This window comes from Ursus americanus, chromosome 27, assembly GCF_024610735.1.
Source record: "Ursus americanus isolate L20-20 chromosome 27, mUrsAme1.1.p, whole genome shotgun sequence".
NCBI lineage: Eukaryota > Metazoa > Chordata > Mammalia > Carnivora > Ursidae > Ursus > Ursus americanus.
Window position 1 is genome coordinate 9,113,885 of NC_142153.1, and position 12,722 is coordinate 9,126,606.

Genomic DNA, 12,722 nt, shown 5'->3' on the forward strand with positions numbered 1-12,722 from the left:
GGGTCTACTGAGGCACCGGGTCTTCAGTTTCTTTCCTGACTAAGGGTCTGTTCAAATTTTCTTTTTTCCTGTTTTAGTTTTAGCAGTTTGTATGTTTCTAGGATTTATCCATTATGGATAAATTGGATATGGATAAAATATGGATATGAATAAAATTGAATATGGATAAAATGGAATTCCTCCATTTTGGTGTTTTTGTCTATGGTTCTGTCTTTCATGTGTTAGGAAAGCCTGTGTCTGATTGTACGTATTTCTACTAGAGCTGAAGCTCTGTAGCAATTTGAAAGGGCTGAAATAAATAAAATCATGAATGAGAGAAGGGAGATCACAATGACCATCACAGAAATGCAAACAATTATAAGAGAATATTATGAAAAATTCTATGCCAACAAACTGGGCAATCTAGAAGAAATAACGGATAAATTCCTAGAAACATACAGACTGCTAAAACTAAAACAGAAAAAAAGAAAATTTGAACAGATCCTTAGCCAGCAAAGAAAATGAATCAGTAATCAAAAATCTTCCAACAAACAAAAGTCCAGGGCCAGATGGCTTCCAGGGGAATTCTACCAGACATTTAAAGAATTAATACCTGTCATTCACAAACTGTTCCAAAAAATAAAAACGGCAGGAATATTTTCAAACTCATTCTACAAGGCCAGTGTTTCCTTGACTCCAAAACCAAAGACTCCATTAAAAGGGAGAAGTATAGGCCAATATCCCTGATGAACATGGATGCAAAGATTCTCAAGAAGGTACTAGCAAATCTAATTCAACAATACAATAAAATAATTATTCACCACAATAATGTGGGATTTATTTCTGAGCTGCAGGGGTGCTTCAGTATTTGCAAATCAATGAACATGAAATGCCACACTAATAAAAGAAAGGAAAAGAACCATATGATCCTCTGAATATATTCAGAAAAAGCATTTGACAAAGTACAGCATCCATTCTTGATAAAAACCGTCAACAAAATGGGGATAGATGGAACATATCTCAACATCATAAAGGCCAAAGACAAAAGACACACGGCTAATATTATCCTCAATGGGGAAAAACTGAGATCTTTTCCTCTATGGTCAGGGACAAGACAGGTATGTCCACTCTCCTCATTCTTATTTAATATACTACTGGAAGTCTTGGACTCAGCAATCAGAGAACAAAAAGAAATAAAAGGCATTCAGATCGCCGAGGAAGAAGTCAACTTTCACTATTTGCAGACAACATGATACTCTATGTAGAAAACTCAAAAGACTCCACCCAAAAATTGCTGAAACTGATACTGGAATTCAGCAAAAGTGCAGGATAAAAAATCAACACACAGAAATCCGTTGCATTCCTATATACCAATAGTGAAGAATCAGATAGAGATCAAGGAACTGACCCATTTACAATCACACCAAAAACAATTAACATACCTAGGAATAAACCTAACCAAAGAGGTGAGAGACCTATACTCTGAAAACTATAGAACACTGATGAAAGAAATTGAAGAGGACGCAAATGGAAAAGCATTCCATGCTCATGGGTTGCAATAACAACTATTGTTAAAATGTCTATTCTGCCCAAGGCAATCTACACATTCAATGCAATCCCTATCAAAATACCAACAGGATTTTTCACAGAGGTAGAACAAACAATCCTAAAATTCATATGGAACCCCAAAAGACCCCAAATAGCCAAAGCAATCTTGAAAAAGAAAAGAAAACCTGGAGGCATCACAATTCCAGACTTCAAGTTACATTACAAAGCTGTAGTGAAGACAGTATGGTACTGGCACAAAAAGAGATACATACATCAGTGGAAAAGAATAGAGAATCCAGAAATGGACCCACAACTCTGTGGTCAACTAATCTTCGACAAGCAAGAAAGAATATCCAATGGAAAAAAGACAGTCTCTTCAACGAATGGTGGCAGGAGTACTGCACAGCAACATGCAGAAGAATGATAATAGACCACTTTCTGACACCATACCCAAAAATAAATTCAAAATAGATGAAGACCTAAAATGAAACTAAGGATACAATTGAATTACATCTCTGAGCTGCTGAAAGTAAAAATTCTCAATGCAGAATTCTACTTCCAGTGAGAATATACTTCACAATTTGAGACATTTTTATAAAAACATTTTAAAGACAAAAGCTGAGAATAATTGGTCACCACAAGGTACATATATATATTCTGTAATAAATATTTTATATATATTATATAAAATTTGAAGTATTATATACATATATATATAAAGGAAGTTTTTCAGTGAGAAAGAAAATGACCCACATGGAAATTTGAACGTGCTGGAAGTGTTGAAATGCCCTTGAAAAACAGTAAATAGATGGGTAAATGGAAATATTTATATTAAAAAATCTTTAATTTCCACTGGCTATTTAAGGCAAATGTAATACTGTACTGTCACATTTATATAAATATATATACATAATTACAAAGTATATATACATAATTATAAAAGCACAAATGATGGAAAGACATTAATGGAATTATATTCTAATGAGATTTTTATATTATAAAATTTAGAAAACATGAATATGCTATGAAGAACATGAACAATGTTTGTGAATGTTCACGAAATAAATTTTAAAATGTTTCATACCATCTACTATCCATATGCTATGGATATAGATTTTGTTACTTTTACCTTTCAATAATATGGTCATTTGAATGATGCAACTACACATTACAATATTTAACATGTTAAACATTTAGCACATTACGGTAGTTAACATCCTTGGAATATACAGAGTATATAATAAAACTATCAGCTATTCTGTAATTTAACTGTATTTATCTATAAAACTCTGCTGTATAAACAGAAATGTTTGGGAACCATGGTTAAAATTAAAGGTAGGCTTTTAGCATGTTCACTTCTTGATTGGAACTAAAAGCATATACAAAATTGTGATTGACAGTATGATCTGGAGCTGTACTGTTTAATGTAGTTGCCACAGGCCACAAATGGCTACTTAAATTTAAATTAAATAAAGTGAGAAATTTTAGTTCTTTAGTTGCACTATTGACATGTCAGGTGCTCAACAGCCACATAGTCAGTGGGCACCATTTCTATAAGTAGAGAAAGCTCTACTGAAGCACAGTGATCTAGATGCTAACCCTGTGGATACCAAAACCCATCATCATAACTTCCTCCTGGTGATAATGGTGCTGGTTCACAAATTGGAGGAGAATATCCAACATCACAGTGACAATTAAGCAAATTATTGCAAACCTAAAACAAAAAAACAAACAAAAAATTATAAACATTTTAGGTACAATGCAAAAATTAAATGCATTATTTGCGACTGTTAGTCAATGTAAGTTATTTAAAAATGATCACTTCATACATTATAGTTTTTGTTTTAATGTGGAAATTTATTTTTACAATAAAATGTAATATAATAAATGTCTTTGCAATATCTTTTCAATGTCATAGATACTTCCTCTTTGTCTCTTCTATTTTTAAATAACAATAAATAACACTCTGATATGATGAAAATGCCTTATTCTACAAAGGCATAGAAATTATGAAGCTAGAAATTCTAAAATAATGGGAGTTGGCATATATTATGAATCGTGCTAGATTTTTAAAAAATGCCTGTGGTAAGAGCCAACTTTTACAAAATATTGGGGGGAAAAACATAAAGGAAAAAACTTGCTTAACCAACACAGATAACAAAATGTATTTTGCTAGAAATAGAAAGGCCAGAAAATATCTATAAATGTGATCAGGTGGATGAATCAAAACGGTCAGAAGGAGAGGAGAGAATCTAGAAATAGATTCATGCAGAAATTAAATTTAAACTAAGTAAGAAAGGAAAGAAACAGAAAGGAAACTGTTAATGATAGGACATGTAAGTGATTTGGGAGAAAATTTTGATACAAATCATGCAGGGAGGTCAATGTTTTCCTACATTATTATATAAAATGTGAAGCAACAATATGGCAGGAGACACCAGTCACAAAGTTAAAGCCAAATGCAGACTTGGGAAAATCTACAAAATTTCTATACCCTGGTAGATAATTTCACAACGGTAAATATGAGGATCCTCCATACATGCTTAAGACCTGTAGCTTTATTTCTTACCTAATGCAAATTAACAATAGGTTTAGCATGTGAGAAGAGATTTTAAAAACTGAGAAGCTAGTCTGGCTAGAAGTTGAGAAAATGCACATTTTCATTCATGACAGTTGAGAGCAAAAACTGGTATAACATTTTTAAAAAAAATAATATTTCTGAAAATTTAAATGGTGCATAAATTTGACCCATCAGATTTCATTGCTAATAATTTAAGAAACCAGGTAATTGTGCAAGGGTGAATGTACAACAATGTCCATTACACCATTATTTCCATTAATTAAGTAAAAATTTGACATTATCTAAAAGTCCATTGGTAAGTGAGTTTTCTAATATAGTATGGAAGAGACATACATGGAAATAAATTGAAGCTATTAAAGGACAAAAGAGATCTGAGTGGACAAGAAAGTCTTCTCTCACAAAATATTAGATTATAAGTAATATGTGTAATATAAATATATTGTCTGTGTGTTTAAACATATCAGTATGCATATAATCAATTATAAGCAAAATTTATATAAGCATGTATAAATATACATTTGTAATCTTCAATAAACCCATTTCCAAAATTCATACTGGAGTATGTGCATACTGCCCTTTAGTACAAAGTTCAAAGTTTATTAACTCATGAGACCTATAATAATCTGAACACATAAATCATATGCATATGTATATGTAATGGAATCCACTTTCCTTATTTAACTGTAAGTTTCTAAAAGAAATTTCCACATCAAATAATTCTGAACTTTATTACTATCCTGGAAAAAGTTCCAACATGGATTTTAAATGCTATACGTAAAAATAAAGGAAATATTACATACCCCATGTCCACTGCAATTTCTTTCTGATTGACAGTTGGGTCTATTTGGGTAGCTACTGGCCTCTTGGCAGAGTCCACCATAACAATACTAAAATGTTAAAACAAGCAACAACAAAAATTTTAAAGTGAAGAGTTGAGCAATTGTACTTGGTACAAAAATCAGATGCACAAGATAGATAAAGATACAACACACACCCCCAACACACACACACACACACACACACACACACACACACACACACCAGATGAATCTGGATTTCATGACACCTACTCCTTCTAATAAAAGACACTGGGAGTCCAAATGGCATGTCATTACACTACCACATATAGAATTCTGAGAATGAGATACTATTTTTTCCCCATGAGGGAGCACAGCTGTGAGTTTACTGATACTAATCGGCATAAGAACAAATATAGCCAACTTTTACTGACCATTTGTAATGAGCTAGGATCTGTCTCTGCATTTTCTATGCACTTTTATAATGTATACTTAGATTGGCCCCGTGAATGCTTTTATCATCATTTTATATTTGATAAAAATAAATGTACTCTTTTAAGGTCATGCATGAGTTACTGACAGGCCCAACATTCAGTGCAAGAACCACTTTAGTCTCAGAGCCACATATTTATTGATCAATGCTAAATATCAGTGTTTCTCTCATTTTTATATTTATTTCCAACATTAACGACAGTGTCTCTTATCTTTCACATTAGCAGTGTGACCCAGTGCAAGTTATTTAATCCCAGCAATTTGTTAGACAGAAAAGGATAAAAGCAATGTTTGGCACATAGTAAATGCTCACTAATACAAGATACTGATTAACTATTTGTTTATTTCCTTCATTTTCATGTAGACTTTAAGTGCTTATTCCTCTATCCAAATTTTAGTTTAATCTGAATATCTTTGGGGTATTTTCTAAGATTATCTGCTGGTTTTTCTCAGGTTATCTGATAGAGTATCCACTATATGATAAACAGTCTCAAAAAATCATTATTTTCTATTACCATTAACCTATTATCATCATAAAGGACAGAATATCAGCTTTTATTATGATTAGTAAGAGACATACTTTCCATATTAATAAATAAGATATAAAGTCTCCCCTTTCTCCCTCTTTCTCTTCTTATATATCAAGATAATTTTTACAAAGGACCCACATTTAATGACAATGAGGTAAAGAAGTCTTTCCTTTCCAACCACTCTGAAATCAACTGAACAATGAGAATAACAAATAGTTTATAGTATATCTTTGATGAATTTTTTAAATAACCACAGAAGAATTCCAATTCAAATTCACACGCATGGCACTCACAATCGCTCCCCTTTTCCTCATTAATGTGAGTAAAGGAGAATCAGAACAAGGCAATTAGAAGATGAGAGATTTAGGAACTTCCTGGGATTTCAAAATAAAATGAAGGCCACTGAGGGATAAAATGAAGCTAGGAAGCAACCACATCAAATACAATGGTAAAGGAGAGAGCCTGGTTGATCAGCCTCACAATGCTCTGGGGGATCTGCAGCCTCAGGGTAATAAGGAAAAGCAGAGGAGGAAGAGCCAAAAGGGCAGGTTGGGCAGGGGGGCTAAAATGTGGAATTATCCATGGAAGTGTCCGCAAAACCACAGAAGTAGGTCAGCTCTCATATTCACTACTGACCTCTCCTTTCTCTCAATTATCAAATGAAGTCAACACAACACTTTTATCCCCAGGGAGAAAATTTAGAAAGGTATTTTGTTTCCTAAATCAATTGAATTAATGATGACTGTAGAATTTGGGATTTTCAAGTGGTCAGTCTATCCTCTAGGAGAGTCACTATCCAATTAGACTATTGAAAGTACCACGGCCTAAATGGCTAGTTCCCAAGTGAAGACTGTCATTTGACAAATCCTTTTCACCTGGAAAAGGCTGTCAGGTTGTTGTTGTTATTTTTTTAATTAAAAATAATGTGGGAGTAAAAAGTCATGCCAACTTAAAGCTCCTACTGAACCAAGTAGGAAAAGTCAGTCTCCCTCGTTCCCTTCCCTTCCCTTCCCTTCCCTTCCCTTCCCTTCCCTTCCCTTCCCTTCCCTTCCCTTCCCTTCCCTTCCCTTCCCTTCCCTTCCCTTCCCTTCCCTTCCCTTCCCTTCCCTCCACTTCCCTTCCCTTCCCTTCCCTTCCCTTCCCTTCCCTTCCCTTCCCTTCCCTTCCCTTCCCTTCCCTTCCCTTCCCTTCCCTTCCCTCCACTTCCCTTTCCTTCCTTTTCTTCCTCTCTCACTCCTTTCTTTGTTCTCCTTCCATGGGGACATTGGCCAGTTGGGCATAGGCTAATGATCAGACTTTCCCAGGCAGAGAATCCCTGGAGAAATGATCTCTAAAGCTTGTAGTGGTCATATAGGGTAGTGAGACAAACCAGCATGACAATCTTCTGTGGCATTTTTATGCGAGTCCTCATATGCTTTTATTTCAACTGTTGTCTTTATAATTGTATTTTCCCTGTAGGTAAGATGCTATTTCACTCTCACTAGTTTTTTTAAGATTCTTTGTCTTAATTTTCGTTAATTTAATTATGCTGTATCCTATTGTGAATTTTACTGGGTTCATCCTATATGATATTCTTTCAGCTTCTCGCATTTTTAGGCTTATGCCTTTTGGCAAATCTGAAAACTTTCCAGGCATTATTTCCTCAAATACTTTTCCATTCTTAAACTCTTTCTCCTATCCTTCTAGAATGACAATGTCATGGATATTATATTGTTATAATCTCACAGGTCTCTTAGGCTCTATTCATTGATTTTCGGTCTACTTTCTGTTATTCAGATTGGGTATTTTCTATGGTTCTATCCTCAGCTTTACTGATTCTTTACCCTGTCCCCTCCATTCTGCTCCTGAGCCTATCACTTAGTTTTCTATATTATTATATTTTTTATTTCTAAAATTTCTACTTGGTTCTTTTTTATGTCTTCTCTCTGTATGCTGAGAGTTTATGTTGTTTCTTTCTCTTTTTTAATTTAAATTCAATTAGCCAACACATGGTACATTTCAGATGAACTTTCTGTTGTTTCATTAGTGGTTTCAAGCATGTTTGTAATTGTTCTTAAAATATGCTAAGGATGGCTGCTTTACATTCTTTTAAGTATAGTGGTATCATCTTGGTGTTATCTTGGTGTCAGTGTTTTGTTTTGTTCTATTTCAAGTTGAGGTTTTCCTGGTTCTTGATATGAAGAGTGATTTTTGATTGAAACTAGATATTTTGAGTTTTATGTTAGGAGATTCTGAATCCAGTTTAAATCTGTTTTAACAGTTTCTGTTAGAGCTCTAGAGGGAAGACAAGGGACATTGCCTCATTATTGCCAGGTAAGGTTGGAAGTATAGATTTCACTAATACCTGAGATGAGAAGGCCTCCTAAATTACTGCAAGGGTCAAGGAAGGACAGACACCACTTGGCTCTGCTCATACCACCCTGTGAGAGGAAGGTATGCCCACAATTTTTTCTATGTTGTTTGGTTGAAGTAGAACAGTTTTTATTTAAAAGTGTACTGTTTGCTAGACTGCTCCTTTTGCTAAAGAAGTCAGGCTTTCCTTGATGACTTCTTGTCTGTTCCATTTGGCATTTCTGAGTTGCTAGCTTTTCTGACACACAGCTTGGGATATATGAAGCAAAAAGAAAAGGGAACTCATTTCTATGTTGTTCCTGGGTTCTGAAGTCCCTGCCTAGTCTGACTTTCTCTCTTCAGCTTTCAGAGTCTTCTTATGTTTGCTTTACATTAAAAAAATTTTTTTAACTGTACATAGTGGAAAAGTATGTCTGGTGCATCTTTCTGGAACCACAAATCTCTATCTAGTCATTTTTAATCATCACATGATACATTTATCAATATTCTCCTTTATATGTAACTCATTTTGTAGCTTTTAAGAAATCTTTGAGTGTACCAGACACTAAATTGTCTTTGAGCTCTTCATTAAAACATTTTGATCTGCAATTCTTCTGAAATAATACTTTCTATTTTAGTCTAGAGGTCAATTTATCTATCCTGATGGCAATGCTGCAATGGTTTAACTACTTCAACTTTACAATAAGGGTTGATATATAGTAGTATGAATTTCCAGTTGCCATTTTCTTCTTTAAAATTACATTGACTATGGGGTGCCTGCGTTCCCTAGTTGGTTGTGTCTGCCTTTGGCTCAGGTCATGATCTCAGGGTCCTGAGATCCAGCCCTGCATCTGGTTCCATGCTTAATGGGGAGTCTGCTTTTTCCTCTCCCTCTACCTCCATACCTCTCCACCCCCCCAGGCTCTCACTCTCTCTCTCTCAAATAAATAAATAAAATCTTTTAAAAATGTTAAAAATTACATTGACTATATTTTATTTCTGCCCTTTTAATTTTTAAGTAAATCTTCAGGTCAATTTTTCTGTCTCTACCAGCAAGACATCCTCACCCCACCAAAAATAAAAATAAATAAATAAAACAAAAACCAGCTGGGAGTTTGATTCCTTATGGTATCAGATTCATCAATTGATTTTGAGAACACTGACATCATAGCAACATTAAGTCTTCCAAGAAATGAGGATGGTTTATCCCTCTCTTTACATAGATCTCTGTTTAGTAATGCTTTGCACTACTTTGCAGTTGTCAGTGTAGAAGTTGTCTTGCATATCTTTTATTTAGTCTTCCTAGGTTATAAATGCTTTTAAATGTTATCGATGCCACAATATCATGCTAGGACTCCTTCTAAAAACTTCGTTTTTTACCTACTTCCAAAGCTAGAATTTTAAAGACACAAAGTCACAGTGCTGCTACAATCTTGGCTTGGGAAGGACCAGCAAGACAACTTAAGCCAAAAAACACAATCTACATCTTAGTAAAAATCACAATCCACAAAATTTCCATGTGCAATCTAAACCATAGGTTTGATTTCTCACTCACTATATCGGAAATATATGGCCACATCATTAAAAATTATTCACAAATGTCGCTGTACAAAGAAATGTAGTGTTCTGTTATTTATCTGACCAACCTACAGTTGGCATTTAATGTGTCTTTGTTTTATTCTCTATTGTAAGTCACTTCATAATTGGTCTATATAAATGTATATTTCCTAATATCTAAAAATTAATTTATTATTACATTAGAAATGCATTAAAAAGTATGTCAATATATTAACTCTTTACACTTTTTTTTTTCTTAAGTAGGCTCCATGCCAAGGACAGAGCTAGAACTGATGACCCTGGGATCAAAACCCAAGCTGAGATCATGAGTCATATGCTTAATTGAATGACCCAGCCAGACACCCCACTCTACACAATTATAAATCACTTTCCAGAAAGCTAATTTATACTTGTTTTAGGATGATAATGAGTTATGCTTCTCACCATGAAATATTATTTTCAATGCCCAAATAACACAAAAATAATGGTTGGATATTCATTTGCTTTGTATTTATTTAATAACAAGTTAGGTGGAACATTTTCATATTCCTTTGTCATATGTTCAATTTCATGAGATTTTTTGCACTGATATATATTGGGGTGTGTGTGTTTGTGCAAATGCACATATACATAATATACACATCTACTGTTAGATATACATATATGTATATTATATATATAAATATTATGATATACATATATGTTATGTAGTGTTTTCTTTGACACCAGCTGGGTGTCCAACAATTCCAAGTGACTCAATTATGACACTATTTGGAGTTAAAATCATATTCCACAACTTAAAAACTCGGTGCCATGAGACTCACTCCATTTCAGATACCAGATGCAAATCCCAAAACACACGTACTTGTGACCATCTGGCTATAAATTGGAGGTTCTCATGGTCCCCTGCTCAGGTTTGATAATTTGCTTATTTGGCTCACAGGACTCAGGAAAACATTTTACTTATATTTACCAGTTTATTATAAAGCATATAACTCAGCAACAGCTAAATGGAAGAAATGCATATATTGGGTGCCAGAGGGCAAGGAAGATGTCATAGCGTCCAGGACATCTGCAAACATCTCATCATTGCAGCAAGTCAATTTGTTCACCAACTTAGAAAGTCTCTGAATCTCAATGTTCAAAAGTTTTTTATCAAGTTCAATCTCCAGCCACACCATTTTTCCTACTTAGAGGTCTGTGAGTGCAGATAAAAGTTTCGATTCTCTAATCATTTGGTCTTTTTGATAACCAGCCCATCCTAAAGCAATCTAGAGGTTCCACCCTAAGTCACCTCATCAGCATAAACTCAGGTTTGGTTGGGAGCAGACAAATAACAGAAAACATTCCTATCACAAAGCATGTTCCAAGGAGATTTAGATGCTCTATGCCAGAAACCAGGGACACAGACCCAAATTATTTTTTATTATTTTATTTTATTTATTTTATTTTATTAGTTTAGTTTAGTTTAGTTTAGTTTAGTTTAGTTATGTTAGTCATCATACAGCAATACCTGCCCTCCTTACTACCCATCATGGGACTAACCCATCCCCCCACCTGCCTCCTCCCTGAAAACCTCAATTGGTTTCCCAGAGTCCATAGTATCTCATGGTTCATCTCACCCTTTGATTCCCCCCTTCATTTTTCCTTTCCTCTCCTAATATCCTCCATGCTATTCCTTATGTTCCACATATAAGTGAAATCATGAGATAATTGTCTTTCTCTGATTGATTTATTTCACCCAGCATAACACCCTCCAGTTCCATCCATGTCGATGCAAATGGTAGGTATTCATCCTTTCTGATGGCTGAGTAATATTCCACTGAATATGGACCACATCTTCTTTATCCATTCGTCTGTTGAAGGGCATCTCGGCTCCTTCCACAGTTTGGCTATTGTGGACAATGCTGGTATGAACGTTGGGGTGCATGTGCCCCTTCTTTTCACTACATCTGTATCTTTGGGGTTAATATCCAGTAGTGCAATTGCTGGGTCATAGGGTAGCTCTATTTTTAACTTTCTGAGGAACCTCCATACTGTTTTCCAAAGTTTTTGTACCAACTTGCGTTCCCACTGACAGTGTCATAGGGTTCCCATTTCTCCACATCCTCACCAACATTTGTTGTTTCTTGCCTTGTCAATTTTTGCCATTCTAACCAGTGTAAGGTGGTATCTCAATGTGGTTTTGATTTAAATTTACCTAACAGCTAATGATGTTGAACATTTTTTTGTGTGTCTTTTAGCCATTAGACTCTTTGGAGAAGTGTCTGTTCATGTCTTCTGCCCATTTTTTGACTGGATTGTTTTTTGGGTGTTGAGTTTGAGAAGATCTTTATAGATCTTGGATAGTAGCCCTTTAAATGTTGTGTCATTTGCAAATATCTTCTCCCATTCTGTGGGTTGCCTCTTTGTTTTGTTGACTGTTACCTTCACTGTGCAGAAGCTTTTTATCTTGATGAAGTCCCATAAGTTCATTTTTGCTTTTGTTTCCCTTGCCTTTGGAGACATGATTTGAAAGAAGTTACTGTGGCCGATGTCGAAGAGGTTAGTGTATATGTTCTGCTCTAGGATTTTGATGGATTCCTCTCTCACCTTGACTCTTTCATCCATTTAGAGTTTATCTTTGTGTATGGTTTAAGAGAATGGTTGAGTTTCATTCTTCTGTATATACCTCTCCAATTTTCCCAGCACAACTTACTGAAGAGACTGTCCTTTTTCCATTGGATATTTTTTTCCTGCTTTGTCAAAGATTAGTTGACCATAGACTTGAGAGTCCATTTCTGGGCTCTCTATTCTGTTCTATTGATCCATGTGTATGTTTTTTTTTTTTTTTGTCAGTACCATGTTTTTTTGGTGATCACAGCTTTGTAATATACTTTGAAATCAGGCAATGTGATGCCCCAGCTT

General features: G+C 34.7%; 1 protein-coding gene across 1 annotated transcript in view; it reads right to left on the reverse strand.

Annotated features, from left to right (window-relative positions):
• LOC123780410 (A disintegrin and metallopeptidase domain 3-like) overlaps positions 1-12,722 on the reverse strand; it is a 126,616-nt gene that overhangs the window by 24,867 nt on the left and 89,027 nt on the right. Inside the window, exons 17-18 of the mRNA XM_087856325.1 lie at positions 4,909-4,995; positions 3,127-3,241 (exon numbers count right to left, since the gene is read on the reverse strand). Of these exons, the coding sequence (XP_087712451.1) occupies positions 3,127-3,241; positions 4,909-4,995 (202 nt within the window). The remainder of the gene's footprint in view (positions 1-3,126; positions 3,242-4,908; positions 4,996-12,722) is intronic.